The 27,371-nt window shown below is 42.2% G+C and overlaps 1 protein-coding gene across 1 annotated transcript in view; it reads right to left on the reverse strand.

The window, feature by feature from the left end:
• Window positions 1-426: 426 nt before the first annotated feature.
• The window catches only part of SYNPO (synaptopodin), a 116,889-nt gene continuing 89,944 nt past the window's right edge, over window positions 427-27,371 (reverse strand). Inside the window, exons 4-5 of the mRNA XM_069763562.1 lie at window positions 17,214-19,039; window positions 427-3,212 (exon numbers count right to left, since the gene is read on the reverse strand). Coding sequence (XP_069619663.1) covers window positions 2,685-3,212; window positions 17,214-19,039 — 2,354 coding nt within the window. The 3' untranslated portion in view covers window positions 427-2,684. The remainder of the gene's footprint in view (window positions 3,213-17,213; window positions 19,040-27,371) is intronic.

A 27,371-nucleotide genomic window follows, 5' to 3' on the forward strand; every position in this document is an offset into this window, starting at 1 on the left:
TGCCTTGGCAGCTGCTGCCTGGCACTGGCTGCTCCAGGTAAGTTTATCATTAACTAGGATCCCCAAGTCCTTCTCCCTGTCAGATTTACCCAGTGGTTTCCCGTTCAGTGTGTAATGGTGATATTGATTCCCTCTTCCCATGTGTATAACCTTACATTTATCATTGTTAAACCTCATCTGCCACCTTTCAGCCCAAGTTTCCAACTTATCCAGATCCATCTGTAGCAGAATACTATCTTCTCTTGTATTAACTGCTTTACATAGTTTTGTATCATCTGCAAATATCGATATTTTACTGTGTAAACCTTCTACCAGATCATTAATGAATATGTTGAAGAGAACAGGTCCCAATACTGACCCCTGCGGTACCCCACTGGTCACAGCGACCCAGTTAGAGACTATACCATTTATAACCACCCTCTGCTTTCTATCACTAAGCCAGTTACTAACCCATTTACACACATTTTCCCCCAGACCAAGCATTCTCATTTTGTGTACCAACCTCTTGTGCGGCACGGTATCAAATGTTTTGGAAAAATCGAGATATACCACGTCCAATGACTCACCGTGGTCCAGTCTATAGCTTACCTCTTCATAAAAACTGATTAGATTGGTTTGACAGGAGCGATTTCTCATAAACCCATGCTGATATGGAGTTAAACAGTTATTCTTATTGAGATAATCCAGAATAACATCCCTCAGAAACCCTTCAAATATTTTACCAACAGTTTGAAGACTTCCATTGAAGGAGAACTCACCACCTCTCGTGGCAGCCTGTTCCACTCATTGATCACGTTCACTGTCAAAAAGTGTTTTTCTAAACTCTGATCCAAATTTGATCAGAGGGCGATCATAGTGTGATCCGATTCTCTCAGATGAGAAGATGGAAAAAAACATTTCTCCATCTTCTCCATTGTGTCAGTGCGCGGAAATGGGGCAGCAGTCAGATATCGTAGGGGTACAGTCCAAAGTTTACCACGGACTCGTTGACTTAGGTGCCCAAGTGCGATTCGAATATTGGATCGAAGTCAGGCATGCAGCGATGTTTTCTTGGACATATGCATGGTGCCCATAAAATAACTTTAGTCCAATGTTTTGTCGGATCGCAGTTGGACAGCTAATACACTCGTGTGCACCTCACCTTAGACTCCCATAGCTGTGATCCAATGGTAGGACTGTGAACAGGATATGGATAAGTGTCTTATTGGCAGGAGTTCCAGTTTTTTAATCCCCACCCATCACAACAACGGGGGTCTCGTGTACCTCATTTGAACGGAGCGGCCCAAGACTATGCAACTGGCGGAGAAGGCTGAGTACTGCACTTGGCTATCTCCATCAGTCATGAATGGAGCTGGACTGCTCATACATGATACCATTCAGTTAAAATATGGAACCTAGGGTGCATTTTTGTGCTATATATTGGGGTCCCAGTGGTGGGATTGCAATTGATCAGACACCGTGGATAGGTGATAAGTAGAGCTGGTACAAATTGATTCATACGATATTGACCTTTGGTCACGACAGTAATTTCTGGCTGATGGACGGGAGCCCTGAGAACCTCCTTTTATCTGACATCATTGGTGGCTCTTCTTTTGGTTAACCAGTCTTACGTGACATCATCGTGTGACGTTCCTACAACCACGAATGCCGGGAGGTACATGATGGTTCTCACAGCTCCCATCCTACAGCCATAGTTTAATAGATCGGGTGGTGCAAACCGATTTGAGCCAACTCTAGTGAAAAGTTTTTGGAACACTGCCGGCCATACACAGTAGATAAAAGTCCAAGAAAGTGACATCAGCCATGTGGCTTCACCCTTATAGCTGGGCTGGGATAGTTTCACATCCATACAATTCAGTACCATCACATTCATAGATCCAGCTACTTTTTGCCTTGGTGTATCTTCTTACGTTATCCTCTCAATTAAATTTTCTCTCTACTCTTTCCATTTCCATATATAGAAGCCTTGTATACTCTCCAGGTGGCGGAAAGTTTCCTCCTTGGTAGTGCATTAATATATGTGCAGTGAGGAGCCTATGCATAGAATACTGAGAGGTTTTTATCAGTGCAAAGGCAACTGTCAAGTCCCGATTCTCAAGTCCCTTCCTCACCCGGAACATTGTCCTATTTCCAGGTCGTAAATCACAACCTCTCACAATATCGATCTCCTCTAATCCTTCGAAGATTAGACCAAGTGTTCTCCAAAAATCTGATAGGTGTCTCAGTCAGGATTTGGAGGCATTGTATGATCAATTGTGAGTAATCTTTGGAAGTGTCCATCCTCAACAACAACAACAACAACAAAAAATCTCCAAAATCTTACTTGTTTGGTCCAATCGTGACCCTAATCTCTTGCACGCTCATTCTTCATATCGTTTTGTTTGATTTAGATTACTTCTCGTAAAAAAAGATCGAAAAATAGCATGAAAGCTAATTTAGAATAAAAATCATAAAAATTGTTTTGAAAAATCCACATTCTTTACAAGGAGAATCATTGTATTCACAGGGCAATGACGAATGGTTCCGTCTTTTCTTGCTGAGATGTTGCTTGTGAAGTCTCATCTGATTAGTCAAATTTAGACATTTTTGGGGGTACATGTTTTGGCAGTGTAGGACTTATTAGGCTTTTTTGTGCTCTGTAGGCTGAACTAAAATATTCCAGGCTACTTCATGGACAGATTAATTTATGGGGTGTATGGGAATGGGGAGCTGGAAGGAAGACTATCTCTCTTCCCCCGTAAGCTTCCATACCATCCTCTGGGTGAGAATGGATAGCTCCGAAATCCTGGAGATTTGGCCCCAGAATCTTCAGACTCTACAGAAATATCAGATCCTGTGGGGGATCTCCTGGCTCTTGGTGTTGCTGGTAGAGAGGATCCATTTCTTATAGTGGGGCTCCAAGGTGTGCTAATATGAATGGGGGACTGAGGACTTGTAACTCCCCATGGTGAAGTGCTCTTGCGCTTTGCAGCATTGATGATATTACGAGCAAGCAAAGCCTTCATTTGATTTCCACCCTTGAGGTCATTCTCCATTCTGAGAGGCGATGGAGACTGGGACCGATCGCTCCAAGCTGGTGACATGCAGCGTGGTGGTGGAGGACTTCGAATGACCAAACCTTCATCATAACTTTGTAAAGATGCTGAAGAACTTGCCCAACCATCCAACGATCCTTGGTGTTGAAGTGCTCGGTTGTAGGAGAATCCAGGTTTCTGGGAACAAAAAAAAATTATATTTTTACTACAAGTGTAGAAGATCGAAACTAAGTAATAGGGATAATGACTAAAAACAATGACTAAAAACTAAATCCACCAATGATGTAAGAGATAGTTATAGCTGTCAAAAAACTATGATCCCGCTCAACTTATGAAGAAGCCAACAGTATCAGTAAATTTCCAGAAAATGAAATGTATTTTTCACCTGAATTATTAACCATACATAGAAATAAGAAAAGTGAATTTTGGACTTTTGACGTGTCACGGAGGGCTCTTGTGGCTCTCTGCTACCAATGTAGTCCCAATTCACACTGCATCACAGATGTCCAGACACCACAGATGTTCAGACACCACAGTAGGCACTCCAGATGTCAAGACACTACAGTAGGCACTCCAAATGTCAAGACACCACAGTAGGCACTCCAGATGTCAAGACACCACAGTAGGCACTACTCATGTCAAGACACCACAGTAGGCACTACTCATGTCAAGACACCACCGATGTCCAGACACCACAGTAGGCACCACAGATGTCCAGACACCACAGTAGGCACCACAGATGTCCAGACACCACAGTAGGCACCACAAATGTCCAGACACCACAGTAGACACCACAAATGTCCAGACACCACAGTAGGCACCACAAATGTCCAGACACCACAGTAGGCACCACAAATGTCCAGACACCACAGTAGGCACCACAAATGTCCAGACACCACAGTAGGCACCACAAATGTCCAGACACCACAGAAGGCACTACAAATGTCCAGACACCACAGTAGGCACCACAAATGTCCAGACACCACAGTAGGCACAACAAATGTCCAGACACCACAGTAGGCACAACAAATGTCCAGACACCACAGTAGGCATCACAAATGTCCAAACGCTACAGTTAGCACCACAGATGTCTAGACAGCACAGTAGGCACCACAAATTTCCAAACACCACAGTAGGCGCCTGTCGCTGATTGGTCGCGGCTGGCCGGGCAAGACCAATGATCGAAACGATGATTAAATACCGCGCCAATATTGCTGATTGGTTGCGGCCGGTCGTGAGCTAGCAATTAATGAAGCGGTGTTTAAATCCCGTGCCAATATCGCTGATTGGTCACAGCCGGCCGTGCGCAACCAATCACTGAAGCAGTGTTTAAATCCCGTGCCAATATCGCTGATTGGTCGCGGCCGGCCGGGCACGACCATTCAGCGAAGTGTGGTTTAAATCCCGTGTCAATTCGCGGCTGGACTGCATCTGTTGCTGATTGGCCGCAGGATGTCGGGGCGCTGGATGTCGGAGGTTCGGGGTGCAGGATATAGTACAGTCACGTAGTATATAACACAGCCACGTAGTATGTAGTATATAGCACAGCCACATAGTATATAGCACAGCCATGTAGTATATAGCACAGCCACGTAGCATATAGCAGCCACATAGTATATAGCACATCCACGTAGCATACAGTTAGGGCCAGAAATATTTGGACAGTGACACAATTTTCGCGAGTTGGGCTCTGCATGCCACCACATTGGATTTGAAATGAAACCTCTACAACAGAATTCAAGTGCAGATTGTAACGTTTAATTTGAAGGGTTGAACAAAAATATCTGATAGAAAATGTAGGAATTGTACACATTTCTTTACAAACACTCCACATTTTAGGAGGTCAAAAGTAATTGGACAAATAAACCTAACCCAAACAAAATATTTTTATTTTCAATATTTTGTTGCAAATCCTTTGGAGGCAATCACTGCCTTAAGTCTGGAACCCATGGACATCACCAAACGCTGGGTTTCCTCCTTCTTAATGCTTTGCCAGGCCTTTACAGCCGCAGCCTTCAGGTCTTGCTTGTTTGTGGGTCTTTCCGTCTTAAGTCTGGATTTGAGCAAGTGAAATGCATGCTCAATTGGGTTTAGATCTGGAGATTGACTTGGCCATTGCAGAATGTTCCACTTTTTGGCACTCATGAACTCCTGGGTAGCTTTGGCTGTATGCTTGGGGTCATTGTCCATCTGTACTATGAAGCGCCGTCCAATCAACTTTGCAGCATTTGGCTGAATCTGGGCTGAAAGTATATCCCGGTACACTTCAGAATTCATCCGGCTACTCTTGTCTGCTCTTATGTCATCAATAAACACAAGTGACCCAGTGCCATTGAAAGCCATGCATGCCCATGCCATCACGTTGCCTCCACCATGTTTTACAGAGGATGTGGTGTGCCTTGGATCATGTGCCGTTCCCTTTCTTCTCCAAACTTTTTTCTTCCCATCATTCTGGTACAGGTTGATCTTTGTCTCATCTGTCCATAGAATACTTTTCCAGAACTGAGCTGGCTTCTTGAGGTGTTTTTCTGCAAATTTAACTCTGGCCTGTCTATTTTTGGTATTGATGAATGGTTTGCATCTAGATGTGAACCCTTTGTATTTACTGTCATGGAGTCTTCTCTTTACTGTTGACTTAGAGACAGATACACCTACTTCACTGAGAGTGTTCTGGACTTCAGTTGATGTTGTGAACGGGTTCTTCTTCACCAAATTAAGTATGCGGCGATCATCCACCACTGTTGTCATCCGTGGACGCCCAGGCCTTTTTGAGTTCCCAAGCTCACCAGTCAATTCCTTTTTTCTCAGAATGTACCCAACTGTTGATTTTGCTACTCCAAGCATGTCTGCTATCTCTCTGATGGATTTTTTCTTTTTTTTCAGCCTCAGGATGTTCTGCTTCACCTCAATTGAGAGTTCCTTTGACCGCATGTTGTCTGCTCACAGCAACAGCTTCCAAATGCAAAACCACACACCTGGAATCCACCCCTGACCTTTTAACTACTTCATTGATTACAGGTTAACGAAGGAGACGCCTTCAGAGTTAATTGCAGCCCTTAGAGTCCATTGTCCAATTACTTTTGGTCCCTTGAAAAAGAGGACGCTATGCATTACAGAGCTATGATTCCTAAACCCTTTCTCCGATTTGGATGTGGAAACTATCATATTGCAGCTGGGAGTGTGCACTTTCAGCCCATATTATATATATAATTGTATTTCTGAACATGTTTTTGTAAACAGCTAAAATAACAAAACATGTGTCACTGTCCAAATATTTCTGGCCCTAACTGTATAGCAGCCACATAGTATATAGCACATCCACGTAGTATATAGCAGCCACATAGTATATACCACAGCCACGTAGTATATAGCACAGCCATGTAGTATATAGCAAGGCCACGTAGTATATAACACAGCCCACGTACTATATAACACAGACAGCCATGTAGTATATAGCACAGCCATGTAGTATACAGCACAGCCACGTAGTACATAGCACAGCAACATAGTATATAGCAGCCACATAGTATGTAGCAGCCACATAGTATATAGCAGCCGCATAGTATATAGCACAGCCACTTGTTATATAGCAGCCACGTAGTATATAGCAGCCACGTAGTATATAGCAGCCACATAGTATGTAGCAGCCACATGGTATATAGCAGCCACATAGTATATAGCACACCCACGTGATATATAGCAGCCAAATAGTATGTAGCAGCCACGTAGTATATAGCAGCCACGTAGTATATAGCACAGCCACGTAGTATGTAGCACAGCCACGTAGTACATAGCACAGCCACGTAGTATATAGCAGCCACATAGTATGTAGCAGCCACATAGTATATAGCACAGCCACGTGTTATATAGCAGCCACGAAGTATATAGCAGCCACGTTTTATATAGCAGCCACATAGTATGTAGCAGCCACATGGTATATAGCAGCCACATAGTATATAGCACAGCCAAGTGGTATATAGCACAGCCACGTAGTATATAACAGCCCACGCAGTAAATAACACAGCCCATGCAGTATATAACACTGCCCACGTAGTATATATCAGTCACGCAATATACAACACAGCTCATGTAGTATACAGCAGTGTGGGCACCATATCTCTGTTAAAAAGAAGAATTAAAATAAAAAATAGTTACCGTATATACTCACCCTCCGGCGTCCACCGAAGTTGTCCCGATGCGTGCGAGGCTGCCGCCAGCTTCCGTTCCCAGTGATGCATTGCGAATTTACCCAGATGACTTAGCGGTCTCGTTAGATCTATGGGAACGGAAGCTGGCGGCAGCCTCGCAGCTCGCGCGCATCGGAGGACGGCGGAAGGTGAGAATAGTAACATTTTTCTTTTTCTTTATTATTATTTTTAAATTATATGTTTTTTCTATTGATGCTGCACAGGCAGCATCAATAGTAAAAGTTTGTCACGACTCCATTTTTCTTGATCTTGGGTTGGGTGAGGGCTTATATTTTACGCGCTGAGCTGAAGTTTTTATTGATACAATTTTAGTGCAGATAAGATCTTTGATCGCCCGTTTTTGCATTTTAATGCAGTGTCGTGGCGACCAAAAAAACATAATTCTGGCGTTTTGATTTTTTTTTATTGCTATGCCGTTTAGCAATTGGATTAATCCTTTTTTTATTGATAGATCGGGCCGATTACAAACATTCAGTATCTTTAGGCCACGTTCACACGGTCAGTATTTGGTCAATATTTTACCTCAGTATTTGTAGGCCAAAACCAGGAGAGGAAAGATCAGAGGAAAAGTATAATAGAAACACATCACCACTTCTGTATTTTTCACTCACTCCTGGTTTTGGCTTATAAATACTGAGGTAAAATACTGACCAAATACTGACCGTGTGAACGTGGCCTTAGAAGTAGACTCATTGACCACAATGCAAACTCCCCGACAGGTTCACCAATTATCACTAGTCTGTAATGTTGGAGCTAAACGGTGACCCTTTTTTCCCAAAAATCACCAGGAGTCGCTGCTACTTCACAGGGAATGGGGGGCGCATTGTCGCAGGGCAACAAGCAAGTCGCAAAAAATTGACATGAATGAACTTCTTACGACTTGCTTGTCTTGCTCACAGTACCCCATTCACTGTGATGTAGCAGCCACACCTAGCAACAGGTGTCATGGGCAAAGTCGCCATGTAGCCCCTACTTTACAGTATTGGTCAGGGCTGAGGGTGAGCATCCCGCCTCAGAGTTATCTCTCATTTTGCCGCCTCCTGAGAAATCACCCTCGGTAACACCACAGAGTGAATCGGAGTGTGTGGAGCAGGCTCAAGAGCTGAGTCTGCTCCCCATGCAGCAGATGAGGAAATAAATTAAAAAATAAAGATAAATTGGATTGCCGAATCTGTCAAAGTCCGATCTATGCAACTAATAAAAATATAAAATTAACTAACCTGTATGGAAGATGCCCCCACAAATTGAATCAGTAGAATTGTCACAATAAAAAGCAATCAAAATGTCAAGTATATCCCAAATTGGTATAGATAAAACCGTCAGCTTGGCAAGCAATAAAACAAGCTCAATTGATGGAAAAATAAAAATGTTATGGTCTTGAAAAATGGCGATATAACCAAGTTTCAGAATAAAATAAAAAATATGCAAGTTTGGTATATTTGGTATCGCAATGATCTAAAGAATCATGTTCACGGGTCATTTTTTACTATACAGCCATAAAAACAAAACCCAAAAAACAAAGGTGGAATTGAAGGTTTATATTGCACTGCGGGAAGGGACGACATGCATCTGAGGCAGTAAGAAATTAGGAGTCGGCCCTTCTATGGGTGATGTTACAATGGCTTCTTCCACCCTACAGCTGATTCGGGTGTAGTCATATAATGACACAGACGTCACCAGCGGCACCACCCTCTCCATTACATAGCGTCATATTATTACACTATTCTATTGTCTAATGCATTAAATAAGGGACCTTCAGCCTAATGTGACAAGAGCAAACAATAGCGATTAGTCCGGGCCTGGGAAATGACCTAATACAATTGTTTTACAGCAACGAAATTCACTCACAAAACAATAACAGTCCCTAAAGGAGATGAGAGAGACATAGATTGGAAATGCCATGAATGTTTGATTGTCGGGTCCAACTAACCCCGAGATTGGAGGTCCCAGTAGTGAGATAGTTATAATCTTTCTTCATAATAGCACATACTATGGAAGGAAACAACCCAGGAATTGCCTCCACACAAGGATCTATGGGGGAATTGATTTTCTACTGAGTATACGTTTTTACTGGGTACTTTTGTATGGAATAGCATAATTTACTACTACACTATGCCAGGGTATACTGGCCTGATGAAGGCAAAAAGAGCCCTCTTTCACTCTTTTGGCCTCCAATAAGCTAAGATAACTCTTTTGGCCTCCAATAAGCTAAGATAAACTGGATACATGTCAGAGGTGGACATACCATTGGATTGCAAAGGGCCCATATTGTCTCAACTCTGGGACCAGGGGCTCCTTCCCTGTCCCTAACGCTAGGGGTGCCCTACATCATACAAATATACTCACACAAACAAAAGAGGTAAACACCGGGGAGTGGAGGATGGGGTAAAAACAAAGTAGGGGAAAGAGAGGAATTAGCACCCCTCCAAAACCACCAAACACCTTCTCCAATAATAACCACTAATGACCTCTAGCCAAGCAGCATAAGCAATCTCTGACAATGAGTGCTAGCCAGGACCTGGATTAAATAGGAAAAGGGAGTGGCTAACAGTGAACAGCTGAGAGCCTTAACACAACAGGAGCTCTCAACAGAGCAGATTAACCCCTGCATTGCTAAAAGAAGCTTGCACTGTTTAATATGAAGGTGACGTGCTTTTAATCAGTGCAGGAGTAGGAGAAATCAGACGCTGAGGCCTTCTGGCTCCTCTCTGTCCCGGTGAACCCGTGACACATATATTGATCGTGCACGGGGTCCTCTTCTGGCTGTGTCCACCCCTGTTGTAGCTTGTACACTGGGAGCTAAGCTGAGATCATAAATGTAATCTGAAGAGTCCAATATGCTGGAATTGAGATTTTCTCTTGCCTGGGTTATATCATAGCGTGACTTTCCACTTTATGCCAGGGATGCACAGTTACTAACATTTCTTGGAATGTTTAAAGAGGACCTTATACCAGGTCAAAAGTGTCCAGTTTTTGCTCTTATTTTATTCCTACTGCTCCCCTACATATTCTTTTTTTTAAATTCTTTTAAATCTGCCATACGGTTCTAGAGATATGAGCCTTTTTATTTAGTGTTAATTGTGTTATGGTCGTTACAAGGTGGCGTGACTGATAGGATCCTCTGGGGCGTATCTTTAGGCAGCTCTGTATAATTAACCCATGAGCCACGCCCACTTTGGAAAGACCATGAAACAGCACTAAATAAAAAAGCCCATATCTCTGGAACCGTATGGTGGATTTTTTTAAAGTCTGAACACTCAGGGGAGCGTCGGGAATAAAGTGCAATAACTGGACACTTTTAATCCTGGTGATATATCCTCTTTGAGTCGCACCTCCAATCCCAGCTCTCTTCTGGGTGTAATTTACATTAACCTGTCGCACTTTTGTTCCAGGAAACATTAATAACTAATTTCATGGCGTGTTTCACTGCCACCACCCTGTATTGCAATGATCTGGCCTTTCTGATATATCTAGAAATATGTCCAACTTTGGATACTGTTATATATAACAGTGAGAGTAATCATATAAATGGTGGAAACGGGAAAAGCAATAGAATTACCTTATTGTGGGACCCACAAGTCACAGAATATGGAAAAGACATGGGTGTAATACCTCTCTATGCCCACAGATGGCAGCAGCTTAGTCTGGACTCTGGAGGATGATAACAATGGCGGCTGATTTATGGTTTGTCCAGTATTGTCTAGTCTTTAAAGAAAGTACCTTCCCAGCGCTGTGGCTGACATATAAAATCGAATGTAACTGTAACTTCCTTTTTACAGGTCCTTAAATAGCGCTGACTGCTCCACGTCAGCCACAGATAGGTGATATCCACAGTAAATTTCATATTTGTGTTACACATGGAGGTCCCACCGCTCAGACCCACTTTTATCTTAATAGCATAGCTACATGTGTCTCCAGAAATGGAGTGGTGGTCCACACATGCATCTCTCTGTATCCCCTTCCATGGGCATGCCGAAAATTGCCGAGCAAGTATGCTCCAGTAATAACAATCTAAAAATTGTATGATTTCTGGGAATCCCACCACTGGCACCACTAGTGATCGCTAGAATCGGCCTCTAATGTCCACCTATTGTATGAAGCGGGAAAAAAAACCTGTTTATTCCCACACTGATCTATGCCACCACTCCAGTGGTCTCCGTCAGTCCTGCTGCAATAATGTAATGGACATCATTCACATTACCATTTCAGCCAATCGCTGGCGTCACCAGGTAAGTAACTGATGAGGATTGTGATTGGCTGCAGTGTTCATGAGAATTATGTATATTACATCATCACTGAAGGACCAGAGGAACCACAGGAACAGCACTGAAGCAAAGGGAATTTAATGGGGTTGTCCAATACTTAGACAACTTCTTCTTCAATGCTGTAGTACCCCGAGTAAACCCCCTGCACTGGCAATGTTCCAGCGCTGTCTGTGCTGGGTCTTTTGGCTAGTGTGAAGTCACGTGTGAGCTGTGGCCGATCAGCAGGTACTAATGAGCTTCAGAAATCACACCTCTTCTGTACGTCCAAGTTTCGCCCAAGGTAAGCGTGAGCAAAGTAGCCTATTACTTGGTCCTGATGACTGCAACACTCTATAACAATGTCATGCAAGTCTTGGAAGATCTAGTATTGACATCACTGGAACAACACCGGTGAATATAAAGGTTTTTTGGGCTGCTGCACTCTCACTTCCTTCAGACAAACTTTGGACAAACAGAAGCAGTGAAAGTGCAGCACCCTAACAGTGACCGCTGTCTGGCGTCACACAAATGTCATGCAAGCCCCGGGAGATCCAGTGCCAACACCACTGGAATGACGCCAGTGCAGGAGGTGAATATATGTTATTTTTATTTTAGAAGAACAAGAAGAAGCGATGGTAACCCTGAAGAACCCCTGCTGGGTGTGGTGTCAGTGAGGAAAGACTGCCATCTACAGTAAAGAGGAACCAATTGGCACCAATCGAGTTGCAGTTGGAATGAGTACTTGTGCGGGACCTGGTCAGGTGCCTTGCATGACAGAGTTCCTGGATATAAAAGATTTGAGAGTGAAACATCAGGTGAATTTGGCGCCAAAGAGAAGAGAAGGGCAGATGCGGACCAGAAATGGTGACAGGCCTCAGCGGAAAGCGGAAGGTGCTGGACATCATCAGAAAAGGTCCAGATGATGCCTGGTGAGACCCAGAGCTCAGACTGTGCCAGTCTAGACCAGAACTGCCTCCCTATGCCAGTAAAGTCCCAGAGGCCAGACAACACCCGTTGAGAGTCCTTTCCTACCCAGGCCTAGGAGACACCCTAGATACCTAAGGAGAGGACTATCAGAGGAAAACGTCCTCGGTTACAGAGAAATGGCATGAGTGAGCAGGGTCGTCACTTCCAGATACAACATATGGTACCAGAGTTGACCTGGGTTAGGTCAACACGACGAGAGGGGGTCAGGAGGGGGCCAGGAGGGTCAACATTCACTGATAGATTTAGTCCGAAGGACTTGTGGCCTAGCGGGAAAACCCGGTGACCCCAGCTCCAAGATTTCTGGAAGAACTAACAAGGTAGCAACTTTGTAGACCCAGTTGGCAGAAAACTGAATATTGGACCATTACCACACTATCATCTCAAATATATCATGTATGAGCAAAAAGATTCACACTACTGTAGTCCTACTTCCACTAGGGTACCCCATTACTGCCGACCAGGGCAGTGCTAACATCTTTAGCCGGCACTCAAATTCTGGCATCTGGGGATCCCTTTTCAATTACTAGACCCATGCAACGTCATGATGTCGTGGGGACCTAATTGTTCCAAGAGGCGCCCATGATGCCAGCATCGAGTGAAGTGCTGTCCATGGAAGTTTGCATTGCCCTAGTCCGGCTGCCACAGAGTGCTGAAGTGGATGCCATCTACATAAACATATGCAGAAAAGCTCTTATGTATACGTTTTCCGGAAAACCTTGACAAATACCATACAGTGGCACTGTACAGTTGTGTTTTTTTTTACTGGAGGCCACAGTCTGGAATAATACAGCTGGATTCACTTTCTACTAGCCAAAAAGATGATTGCCACTGAACCAAGGCCAAAATAGGCTCCTTCTGCTCAATGGTGGCCCATGGATCTTTCAAGGCGCACAAGGGAGCGCACGTCACTTGTCAGACGCTGATGATTTATTAAGAGGCGCGCACCTCTTAATGGTTCACGAGGGTCTGACACCAGCGCTACCCATTATCAAGACCAACGATTAAAACATCATAGGGCTATAGTGTTAAAAAAAGATCCTAAGACAGAATATTTTGTTTTTTTAGTGATAAATGATGGTACATGTGGTTACCTTGTTTCATCCATAATCTTCAGATCTATTTTTATACTTGGAATTTGCATTTCATTTTCTAACCTCAGAGAAGTAACAGATGACATGAATGTGACTTTCTTGTCTATGATGTTCTTTTACGGATAAAGAATGTTGCTTCCATTTCCTACCTTGACAGTAATGGAGACATATGTGAGATTTATGTTTTTGGCAATGTCACATTGTAGACTTCTTGTGATATTCGTGCCATGATTTGATATTTTACGCGAGGGTCATATGGTTTGTTATTACCTTTTGTATATAGGCATTTATGATGATGAATAAGAGTGTTGTTTCCTCAGTAACAGTAGATAAGATCTGGATTGAGGGTTTGGGTTGGGTAGACACTAGAGCAAAAAAAGTTGGTGGGAACCCCCCATCTTAGATCTGGGTTCTAGATCCCACCTAACCCAACAACATATAGGAGAGAAGGACCACATTCACTGAAGTCTATATGAATTACAGAAAATCCCCTTGACATCAAAGGAAGGAGTCCCATGCATAAGGGGAAATCTCTACTTGTCTTGATAGCATGGCCAATAGGTCAACTAGGGCCAGTGTTCTCCTGGGTGGTAGGGGGTCTTAGAAATGAGCAGTATATACAATACCTATAACAATCTTGACTACTAAGGTGTGTTGAAATGACGGCAACAGCTGCAGCTATGCTGGAGGGACAGCAGATGACTCTGGGAGAGCTGTGGGTTTGTCTATTGTACTGTAGGACCTCTTGGACAAAATCGAAAAAAACAAAACAAAATGAGCATATACCCTGTAGTATATACATACTAAAAGAGGTCGTTCTTGAAGAAGGGAAAAAAGTTAGACGTTGCAATATGTCGCCAACTTGTTAATTCCATGCCAAGAAGACTTGGTGATGGCCTTAAAAATCATACAAAATGCTAGATGTAGTAGTTTTTGATGTGGGGTGTAATCATTTTTGCATCAACTAATTTGAATAAAACAGAATATATTGTAGTGAAAGTTATATTATTAACCTTACTTTCATGTTATGGGTCAAAATATTCTCTGGAACTGTTTTGTCCAAATTTTGGACACTGTTGTGTTCATTGAGATATTGATTAATATAATACTTTTCAAAGGGGGGGTGTACTCATTTACACCGAGAAATGTAGCAAAGCCGGCGTGTGTGTGATCCTAGTGGTATGCAGTTACACATAAGTCGGACATGATGACATAAGTCGGACATGATGACAACAGTTCGGGGACAACTGTTGGGCCCTTTATAGAAGGGTTGTGGGGCAAGGATGATGGCGTAAGGTGGGGAACTGCACAGTGCATGATCCAAATCCAATCTATGACCAGTCCTGATTGGAGATCTGATGATTGCTGGTTAACAGGTTTCAGTCCAACAGTTCTACTCTTTTGTCTGGAAAAGAAATTCACCAGTAGCCACCAGTGATTGGACCCTGAAAACACACTATACTATCTATATCTCAGACCTCTGAACCCTTATGTCATACTGGGGTTTTACGGTCAATTAATAATATCCCTATAGTGCGATTTTATCATCTCCAGAGTGATGACCCAATCAATTAGGTCAGAACATGTGTTGGATGGGGTAGGTGACCAATATCAGATGAGGGATGCAATATCTGTAAAATATAATAAAGGCACTAACTGCCTGTTGGTGTGTACAACAGCTGCAGGCTTATACGGAGGAACAGCACTTGCTGCTGTGTTAAAGGGAACCTGATTCATGCAGCCTAAACTGCGGGGCAGCATGGATCAGATCCCGAATGCTTGATTTCAGCCAGGTACGGCAACGCTCCGGCATTTAATTTAAACATCTGGTTGATGACCTTAACAAAAGATGAGACTAGTTCGGGGTTGCCCCTCCCCCCGTCTGACTCTTCCCAGCACTGCTACAGTTGATTGACAGGTCTCTCTCTATGTACAAAAATGAGTGAAGGAGCTGTAAATCACCTGTGGCAGCAGAGGGAAGAGCCAGTGGTGCTGGACTAGTCTCGTCTTTGGCTATGGTTCCTGAACACATCTTTACAGTATATTTTCTCTGATACACCAGCTATTCGGGAAGCCAGGATCTGATTCATGCTGACTGCAGTTTGGGCAGGATGATTCAGATGATAGATTCTTCCCGTTAACTGTGACAGTTTATTGATAATGTGTAGTAGTTCCCCTAAACTGTACTTTGTGACGTCACAGTTTTTGTGTAAGTCAGTTCCTTCCTTGATGTGATGACTATAACGGTTGCTGTATGTCCCAAGTAAAACAGTTGATTCTCCCACAATGTGTGAGTGCTGATGATTCTGCTGAAAGCAGAAATCTACAACAGTGTCACTACAGTGCTTGGTGAGCAGCTAATCTGCTCTGCCGGTGCTTAGCCCTGCACTATACTGCTGAGTACAGGCAGATAATTTGCTGGGGCTGCGGTGCCAATAGCAAGCAACAGAGGAGAGGAACAATGAGCTCATCCATCAGTCTGCTGAGGGAAGCACTCCCTCTTCTGTGCCTGCAACTGGAGCCACAGGATTACTAAATTCATGACCTACCATAGCTGATTCATCTGACAGGCTTCAGATTTGATTTTGCTCCATTGTTCAATAACCCAATGGGAGAGTGGTAATACCTGGTAGGGCATGGTGCAATTAAATAATTATTAATAATAATAATAATAATAATAATAATAATAATAATGTTAATAATAATTATTATTATTAATATTATTATTTGGAGAGTAACTCCTTTTTTACAAAATTTCTTGTTATAAAGACATGCCTGAACTTTTGATTTTGAGGGTCCCCAACTGTACCAAACTTTGAAGACGTCATCAAAAATTTGTTAAAGCGCTGCTACACTTTAAGTGATCTACTTTTCATTTTTTCCTCAGCCAATCAAAAAGCATCTTCAACTGTCATATGATATGTGAAACAAGCTGTTATTGGCCTGAAATCTAAAATGATCACTACCACGTTCGAGTAGAAGGGAACACCATGTACCTCCCTTTCCCAGGGTACTAAATACCTTGATCTGTCCCCGGCGCCATATTGACCTTGGACTAGTATGTGTGTAGAACATGGTATAGGGAAATACAACCCATAATTGATACAGATATAAGGGACTACAAATTTAAAATCTGTGTAATTTGAAAACTATAAGGATTGTGAATTAGATGTAACATTTTTGAAGAAGAAGAGGATGATGCAAAAGAAGAGGCAGAAATACACATACACACACGTGGAGAAGTCTCAGTCACATAGAAGCATTTTTTAACATAACTTTAGCAAAAAGTGCATAAATGATAGCAAAAAGTGCATAAATAATCAATTAAGAGAAAGCAAGAACTCAAAGCAGCCAGATGTGAAAGATGGAGGAGAGCAGAGAACTTCAGAAGTCCAAGCTGAGAGTAGAAGGTTGAGTGTTTTCCGTGAAACAGTTTACATATTTGTGGTTGTTCCATCATCCTTTGTATCACAATATAAAGGTCTGACTATTTTAATTATATGTTTTAAGTTTTTGTGTAGATAAAGCACCATCTCACCTTCTTTGGTCTCAATACCAAAGACACCACCACTACTAATTCTCTTAACTCTCACAGTAGAAAAAAAAAGGTCAATAATATTATTTGTAATATGGAGAAGGTTTCCACACCTGTGATTCAAGGCCTGCGTTTTTGGCAGAAAATGTTGGCCGAGGAGCTTGTATTACAGTCTTGCTTCGAGGTGATGAAACCATCGTATTGGAGAAGGGAACCGGGGATAGTGGAGAAGCATGGTTGGTTGGTGTCCGTCTTCCATAGCTGGGAGGAGTATCAGGACCTGGAGATGGTGACATATTGACAGAAGAAGGTGATCGGATAGACTGGAAGTACGTTGGAGAATACATAGAAGGAGAAGGAACCACAGGGGAGGTTGGGCATGATGTTTGCCTGTTAAATCGATGTGATTCGACCACCATAGGCTTGGGAGGAGGTGCAGCTTTGGGAAGACTACTCACAGGATCTTTACTTGGTGAGAGAATGAACAAAGATGACTGAAGTTGATATGGTTGGCGTTTAGATAGTTCAAGTTCTTTTTGAGCTTGCACGCTCTCTGAGACAGTATTAGTTACAGGTGCAGAGACAGAAAGCTTAGGTGATCTTTGGTTGTTTTTGGGTTGAATAAATGAAGGAGGTGGTGTTTTAGAGGCAAATTTCCAAGATGGTGGCAAAGACATTGTAGGAGAAGGAGATCGAATGGAGTCTAATGGTGTAGAGTTTTCTACCACAAAACGTTCCATTCTGGACTGTCTCCGTGCAAACAATTCTGCACCTTTCCCTTTATCCTCAGAAAGGGTTTGCACTGGCATAAGTGGTGGCTTTGGACTTAAACCCGGCGACTTTAGACTGGATGACCAATCGTGTATTCTATTAGCTTGGTCAGCGTTGTTTGCTGCATTAGGTAACTTATTCTGAAAATTTGAAGCTTCTGCTCCCAGCGCAAATGGCTCATCTTCAGTTGCTAACTCTCTTGGATGATCTTTATGTTTTCGTCTTTCATCTGCATTTTGCACCATTGACAGGAGTTCTGGGTTAGGTGCCATCTTTGGCTTTTCAATAAATGTGAACATTGATTTCTTAGGTCCCTTACGCGCTGCTATAGTCTCTAGAATACCAGTCTTTGGCTGAGGCGCAAGCCTTGTTTCTCCATAGTTAATCCCTTCTTGGACAGGAGTTATGTTGGCTGGTTCTATTGGATATAAAGCTGAGTAAGCAGGAGGAGATCGAACACGTGAGACTGGTGGAGGACTTGATAAAGTTTCTGCATAAGTTGGGGGTGGTGGGAGGTCAATTATAGGACTGTTTTCTGAAGAATACACATTTCTCTTGGCTGATGATTGGCCACCAAAAGGTTTAGCTGTTCGGTTAGATACAGATATTGGTTTTGACAATGTTAGAGTAACTTCACAGTATTGTGTGTTTGGTGAGCCATTTTGTTCTTTCTTCACAGGAGTTTCTGCTTCTTGGTTAGTTTCAATCACCAAACCATTAGTGTTAGAGTTTGATACCATCAAAGTTTCCTTGAGATATGCGCTAAGAGGTCCTTGATGGTCTTCCTCTGAAGCACTTGGTGAAGGTGCTCGTTTATCTATGGGAAGGAAATCACTTTCTTTGGTCTCATCTACCCACATATCATCGGTTCCACCTGTACTACCATGGTTGGTGGAAGTCTCTTCCATACTGTAAAAATGTGATGGTTTCTGAAAGCCAAACTGAAGTTCTTTTTTTTTCAAATCACCAAGTTTTATACCATGTTGAACTCCAGATTGTTGTGCAAGTTTTTTTTCCTCAAAAGCTTTTATCCTTTGACGACGTCGGTGAAACAGTTGAGCCCCCTTCGAACAACTTCCTGAAGGGCTTAGCTGGGAAGCATCATTATCACTAAGCAACTGTGCTTCCTTTAGCTCTTTCTCTGTGAGACTGAGGCTTCTTGGAATATCTATGGAGGAAGAAGAGAATATGATTACCTAACTTTGAATGTACAAGGCAAAAATAAACAATTACTAAATTAGAAGAAATATGAATCACAATTCTTGGTTGAATTTTCTTCAACAAACCACCAGTACAATTTTGTAGCAAAAAATGATTGATCTACCTAATAGAGTGACCATATATATTGTAATTATACCATTACTTTACGTATGTAATATACAGTATAAGGTTAAACAGGGAGGCATGTCCCTATCTAGTTCTGGCTTACTCTGCCACATAAACCACCATCATGGAAGAGTAGCATTTGTCCACCCTGAACCTTCTCATCTTGAGGTGTAACTTGAAGCTTTTGACTCCCAGTTCAAAGTTTTGTGATCTAAATATTTCCATGCAAGAGGAGGAATCAACCATATTAGAATTCTTAAAATTATTGCACAGCTTTTGGAACCATATGTAAAAAATTAAGAACATGTGCCAGCTGTGGTAATCTAAGGGGCAAAGTTTCTCCTTGTTGAAAGTCCCAGGTAGGCATAAGGTGTGCAGATTGCCAGGCTGGTGTAGGGAGTGGGAAGTGCAAAGTTGGCATAGGGAGTACCAAGCTGGCATAGAGTGTGGGGAGTGGTAAGTTGGCATAGGATGTGGTAAGTGCCAAGTTGCTGTAAAAAGTGGGGAGTATCATGTAGTTGTAGTAATGCAGCCAAATTCATCATTGTTTTTACACCTTTTTACAGATTTCTTTAACAGTCACTTATTTATGTGTCTGTTTTAGTTTGCCATTGTAGAACAGTTGGGGGCTTTATAGAAGCTTTCGCCTGACTCATAATTTGCTATTTTTCAAAAAGTTACAAAATTATTGCGCAATGCAGTGTCCCTCAGAAGTGATTTTATGTACGGCAAAAAATTTTTGCCCAATTTTCATGCCATTTTATGAAAACTGTGTCTTTGCTAAAATGTCATGAAAAAGGTTAAAGACTAAACAAGACCACTTTTTAATTTAGCAGGAAAGAACAACAAAGAATACCACGAGAAAAATAGAAAAGTGGGATTTTGCATTTGCGACTGGGTTTTTTTGTAGCGTTTTTAGTGTTTTGTACCTTTTTTTTTGTTTACACTATATTCATCTTTCCATTCGCACTTTTTTTTAAATTCTATTTTGTTTGTTCGCCTGTTTTTTTTTTCTACTTTGCCACTCACTGTGGGCAGAATTTGGGGATTTTTCCAAAATTTCTTTCCTCTTGACTGATTTTATGTACGCCTAAAATTTTGCCACATTTTAGCATAAGTAAAGCTAAAAAGTCGCCAAAAAGTTAGAAGCAAAAATTAAAAGTATTTTTGATTTTGGACAATTTTCGTGAAACACAAAAGACAAAGAAAGAAAAGCTACGTAAAAAAAATTACAAATGATGAATCTGGACCCATAATCTTCATCGATAGCAAGTAGAAGAAAGAGTAGACATCTTCTAAGAGATACGTTCGAATGACGATGAAGAATGAGTGGAATGCCGAGGCAGTCAAAACATATATTACATTTCATAACATCATCTGTTTGTGGCCTTTATGTCTGGTGAGCTTGAAGGCTGGGACGCTCTTATCTCACTCATGAAGCTTTGTTTACATGGGTGCGCTCCTTTGTTTGCTCTTTGTTCTTCGAAAGAATGGGGGTAATCCGACCCACCAGAGACATATCATTATGTTCAATACCAGTGTGATCATTATGAAGAAGCAACTCTAGAAGGCCATATTTTGGGTATTGCTAAGGGCCCCTCTCGGCTTTATGAACACCATTGATGAACACCAAGTGATAATTGGACACAATTATAAGAATAGTTTGCAGAATGTGACCTTGACCGTCATTAGAGAAATACGTATCCATAAACCACTGTCCAATGACGCCTCATTGAATTTATGGCTGAACGTAGGTAATTATTTTTAGAGCTGGCGACATCATACTTATACAACTTGTCTTTTTTATACCTCCTGAAAATATTTTACAACATGTTGGTACATCTTATAATTTTCTCTAGACAACTTTGGGATGTGAAGCAGATTTTATTGCAGTTATAAAGCTATTATTGCAGTAGTATGTTACATCTTTAGATAGATTTTACTGAAAGTAAAGAATTGGTATGGCACAAATTACTGAACAACACACCATCATTTTGGGGGATTGGTCTCAGGCATTGAATCCTGCATGTATGTAGATTTGTTAGCCATCTTAGTAAACATTTGTTTTTTGTACATAGACATTGACCTCACTTCTGTTTGTCCTTATGCAGAGAGATCACATAACTGTTTTCAAAGCGGTTTATGATCCATGTAGGGCTGGACATTTGTTTATCTGTTCACTACATTGATTGTGTCCTGCTGTCTCAACTGAGTTAAGGTACCTTCACACTGAGCAACTTTAGAACGATAACGATAGCGATCCGTGACGTTGCAGCGTCCTGGATAGCAATATCGTTGTGTTTGACACGCAGCAGCGATCTGGATCCTGCTGTGACATCGCTGGTCGGAGCGAGAAGGCCAGAACTTTATTTTGTCGCTGGATCACCCGCTGACATCGCTGAATCGGCATGTGTGACGCCGATCCAGCGATGTCTTCACTTGTAACCAGGGTAAACATCGGGTTACTAAGCGCGGCCCTGCGCTTAGTAACCCGATGTTTACCCTGGTTACCCGGGGACTTCGGCATCGTTGGTCGCTGGAGAGCTGTCTGTGTGACAGCTCTCCAGCGACCACACAACGACTAAACAGCGACGCTGCAGCGATCGGCATCGTTGTCTATATCGCTGCAGCATCGCTTAATGTGACGGTACCTTTAGATTGATTGTTAAAGAGAGAGAGAGAGAGAGAGAGAGAAAAAAAAAGTGAGATCTAAGAGCTAGCCTTCTATAAATTTAGACATAGTTTGGGGACGCATTCATGCAGGGGTGCAGTCATGCACTATTATTCGTGTACAGTTATTCTAAGTACTGATTTTTAAGTACTGGCAGTTAAACCATGGCAGTCAGACAGGGCAGGAGACAGGTAAGACACTTTAATCTTTCAACTCCCTGTTCATTTGGAACAGAACAAATATTCGTCATATGCATTTGCATAATATATATCCTGGCTGCTGCATTTACCGCCCTTGCATTAACTCTTTACACTCCTTTCATATCGGCCCCTCTGTCCTTTCCTCTTCTATGTATAGCACTCACGCTCTGTTCACATTGCTTAACAGCGCAGATCCATTCAGTCCCACCATCCAACACAAGAGACGCTCTCACAACCTTCTCCTAGTTGCTGGAGACATCTCTCCCAACCCCGGCCCCCCATGTTATAGCCAGTCAAACCTCCCAACTGTTACACTCAGAAACCCCTCTAACCTTATTAATATTCCCCGCATGCCTTCTGTCTCTTTCAATTGTGCCCTTTGGAATTCTCGCTCTGTGTGTAATAAACTCCCTTTCATCCATGACTTCTTTCTTTCTGATTCTCTTAAACTCCTAGCTCTTACTGAAACCTGGATCCAGCAGTCAGACACCACTGCTGCTGCTGCTCTCTCATATGGTGGACTACACTTTTCTCATACCCCAAGATCGGACAACAGAGCAGGTGGAGGCGTTAGTCTGCTCCTATCACCCAAATGTACCTTCCAAGTTATCCCCTCACTTGTCTTCCCTTCCTTTGAAGTCCATGCTGTCAGACTCTACATCCCCTTCTCCATGCGAGTGGCGGTGGTGTATCGTCCTCCCGGCCCCCCTCATCAGTTCCTGGATCACTTTGCCACCTGGCTTCCACACTTTCTCTCCTGTGACATCCCCACCCTCATCATGGGTGGTTTCAAGATCCCCATTGCTTTTCCCCTCTCCCCATCTGCTTCTCACCTTTTATCTCTAACCTCTTCTTTCGGCCTCTTGCAGCATACTAACTCTCCAACACATGAAGACGGAAACTCCCTCAACTTGGTCTTCTCCCGGATTTGCTCAGTGGACGATTTCACAAACTCCCCTCTCCCGCTTTCTGACCACCACCTTCTTTCGTTCCCTATCAAGAACTGCCATCCCGCTCAGGTCACCCCCACTTTCCACACTTATAGAAACATTCAGGCCATTAACACCCAGAAACTTATGCAGAGCTTGCAGTCCTCATTGGCCCCTCTCTCCTCCATCTCATGTCCTGATTCTGCCCTGAAGCATTACAATGAAACCCTCCAAAGTGCCCTGGATGAAATTGCACCTCCTATACATAGAACAACTCGACACCTCTCGTGTCTCCCTTTTTCCTATAGATTGTAAGCTTGCGAGCAGGGCCCTCATTCCTATTGGTATCTATTTTGAACTGTGATTTTAGTTATGCTGTAATGTCTATTGTCTGTACAAATCCCCTCTATAATTTGTAAAGCGCTGCGGAATATGTTGGCGCTATATAAATAAAATTATTATTATTATTATTTATTGGTCTCATGCTAGCTTTGAGAACACAGAGAAAACGGACATCTAAATGTTAAGACTACCCAAGAAAACTCTCAGATTCCAGCTGCTACCAAGAGATGTTGATCATTGCCATGCCTTCATTGCGGAGCAGAAGAAGTTGGGAGAGAAAATCAGCTGCGTATTAGAGTTGTAGCCTTGTAGATATGATTTTATGGGAAAAATTAGAAATAAGTGGTCTGTCAGTTGTTTATCATCTTCAGATACCCACATTGACCTTGTTGGATTCTTTTGCCAAAAAACCAGCCAGTTCTTATTATCGGGTGAAAAAAAAGCAACTTGCATTTTGATAATCAACATTAGACTATCAAAACTAACAGACGGCAATTGCTCTTTATTAGTCCATCGAAACCGGCCTATTTTCCCATTTATCCAATGTGTATGTGGGTCGTAAGATGACTAGCGCTGTGTATTTCACATACATAGTCTGCCAATTCATGCTAACAAACCGCAAATCCTGATCTTAACATCGCAACTAGAAGTAGCCGTGGGGTGTACCTAACAAGCCCTAGACACCTCGTCACAGCCGGAGGACTAGATACCCCTATAGATGGAAATAGGAATACTACCTTGCCTCAGAGCAGAACCCCAAAGGATAGGCAGCCCCCCACAAATATTGGCTGTGAGTAGGAGAGGAAAGACAAACACAGGCAGAAAACAGGATTTAGCATAAGAGGCCACTCTAGCTAAAATAGGAAAGGATAGATCAGAGTCCTGTGCAGTCAGTATTAAAACCCTTCAAAAAATATCCACAGCAGATTATACAAAAAATTCCTCCATCTAACTAAAGACGTGGAACGTATATCTGCAACTCCAGAGACTCCTACACACAGAGCAGGAATACAATCAAAAAACAAGCCATAGAAAAAGAAACAGACACTTATCTTTGCTGAATTGGCAGCTAAGCAGGAGAAGCCAGACAGAAATCCATCACTTCCCAAGAAACATTGACAACTGGAAGGACTAATGAGTTCTGCAAACCTAAATACCCCAGTCAGAATTGCAATCAGCAGATACACCTGTCCAGGACTGCAGGCCAGGGACAACTGCATTACCACCTACAACCACCGGAGGGAGCCCAAAGGCAGAATTCACAACACCAAAGAATCCGCATGATTTAAATTTTTGACATTTGGAATTGCTGCAGAATTCTACAGAAGACACATTCCATGTGGAAGAACCCTTAATGGAAGAGTTTTTAAGGAGATTTTGGAGTGGAAGCTGAGCATAAACTCTCCAATGCCCCCCCCCCCCACACACACACGCATACACACTGAAAAAAAAACCTCAAAACTCCTCACAAAACTTGAAGTTTTTACTCATTTTGCTGCACAAAGGGTACATGCACGCAGAGTTTTTCAAGGAGTTTTTGGAATAGAGACTCAGCAGAAACCCTTCAAATGTCAAAACTCCTAAGAAATTCCTCAAAGTTCTCCTACGTGAACACTGGGACTTTTTAAGGTAGATTTCACCTTGAATCAACCCTAAAATAGCACTGCCCCATAAAATTAACATAGTGCACAGAAATGTCAAAACAACATGGCTAAGGGATTAAAGAAGTGAGATGCTGATTCTTTGGGCGGCCTGTGGTGAGAATCCACCTGTGCTGTATATTTCACAATACAGAATGAAAGCTGCCGGTGGCAGAGCTCATGCAAGAACGATGGCAAAGCCTCCACCAGACAATTCCTGAAGTATCTTTACTTGGCGGCTCCAATGTCTAAATAATCCTTAGGGTGTGGGCTCACAGAGCCTTTTTTACAGAGTTTTCGAAACAGAAACTGAGCTGAGCCTCCAAGCTTCTAAAGAGTTTTGAAATTTTGGAGTGGAAACTGAGCGTAAACTCTCCAAATCCTCCCCCAAAAACTCAGAACTCCTCAAAGACTTGGATTAGTTTCTGCTCAAAAAACTCCACGAAAGCACTCCTCCCTTTGAGTGTTAACTAACTCCAGAAAGGTAAAGCTTCACGTTAAGACTCGATATCACCTGTTGACTTACAGATGTGTTCAAGTCATGGTGAAATCAAGAGACATCACAAAACAAACAAAAATGACCTAAAGATGGTCCCCACAAAATTGGTTCAAGTTATTAATTTTTGTGTTTTGCGATTGTGGAGTGTCTGCAGTGCTCCTGTATTCAGTGGAACATGGCACGACTGTATTGTATCAGATTCAAACGCAGTTAATGAGGCACCCGCACAATGTGGCATACTCATCATTTTTTCATAAGCTAATTGGCTTCTGTTGACATAGTAGTGCACTCATTCCAACCCAAATTGTTATCCGTCAGGGCACAGGAAGCCTGGTCCCGGCTATGTCTACATACAACAAAAGTGCCACATACATCTATTATCTCCAGTCCACTAGACGTCTATACGTTCTGAATAGAAACAGAGAACGGCTAATTATCCAGGAAGTTACTAGCAGATTGTAAGGACGATAAAGAGAAACGACTGAGGCAACGATAAAGAATGAAAAACTAAAGTAATGCACGCAAAAGACAGCATTGCCCGGCGCGTATGTCAGCTGAAGTCATGCATCATTAGGATGGTGAGGACAGACTTCTGTGGGATTGTGTCGCAATGAGAGCATGGATCTTGTTTTCTTAATCTGTAAAATTTCCATAGGAAATGTTTTCTTGTGACAACCCAAGTCCGGTCAATATTGGGCACCCTTTGTTTCCTATACAATAACTAGTAGTCAACTCTTGGCCAAAGATTTGTGAAATTGCATTCTCCTTCTACAAGATTTATAGAGTCCCCGTAAAATTTCTATTTTCCAAGAAAAAGCTCCACCCAGTACTAATTTTTTTATGTAATGTCTTTTTAATTATATATTAGGGACTGTTGAGCCTTACAGGAGCTAATCCGCAAAGCCAAGATATGAACAGAACATCCCGGCCTTTAGCTGTAGAGAACTTTCTTTTTTCCCAAGAAACCCCAATTCTCAAAGTAGACCTTCTAGCAAGTGTTGTATGGGATATTCTCTTTACTGTTCATTTGCGGAGTTTTTATTTTTCCTGAAAAGGTTCTAAAAAATGTCTGGTGGAAAAAAATAAAAATGCATGTCACTTCCTTGGAGTAGATCCTGATGGAATGGAATATGCTTAAAACTTGGGACTGTCATATCAAATTGCGTGGGCTTCAGTCACAACTATTACACCAGCCAGGGACTGATATACATTTCAGGAGTAATTTATGCCAACTTTGTTATGTAAATTATGATGAATTTATTGGGCAGGCTCTGTTGCGCTACCATCCTGCCCCAGCTCAGGTCACTTTGACACAATTGGCCGGAACTAGCATAAAAATGCCAAAAGTTGCAAACATTTTGCGCAACTTCAGATTCTGGTGAAAACACCTTGAGGAATTGGAGACGAAGTGTATAAAGGAGGACACTGCTTGAAAACTTTTGCGTGCCAATCCTTCACATGTATAAGTGACCTTATACAATAATGACAGCTGCTACCTTCTAGAGAAATGCTTTCCATATGAGATCAATGACTCGCAATAAACACCTATAGCTGTGAGGAGGCTTCTTCGGATGAATTTTCGGTACATCCTAACGGGAGATATATAAACCAAATTCTTGCTAGACGTGAACATCTCTTTGTAAGAAAGGTCCAAAATAAGGATCATAAGTGATAATGTCTTTAATTTTTTGTGGAAAAATTAGCGAAACTCTTCTGACAATTGAACTTCAAAATTTTGGTAAAATTTCCCTTCAAGACTTATCTAATCATTAGATAAGACCAAAGTTACTAAGGAGAAATAAATGGAGTGTCACTTTCACTCTTTTCTTCTTAGTCTGAGCTGACATTTCCACTGGCCGCCTGAATGTGTGTTTCTTGGAATATGGAGCTATT

The sequence above is a fragment of the Ranitomeya imitator genome, chromosome 4 (assembly GCF_032444005.1).
Source record: "Ranitomeya imitator isolate aRanImi1 chromosome 4, aRanImi1.pri, whole genome shotgun sequence".
NCBI lineage: Eukaryota > Metazoa > Chordata > Amphibia > Anura > Dendrobatidae > Ranitomeya > Ranitomeya imitator.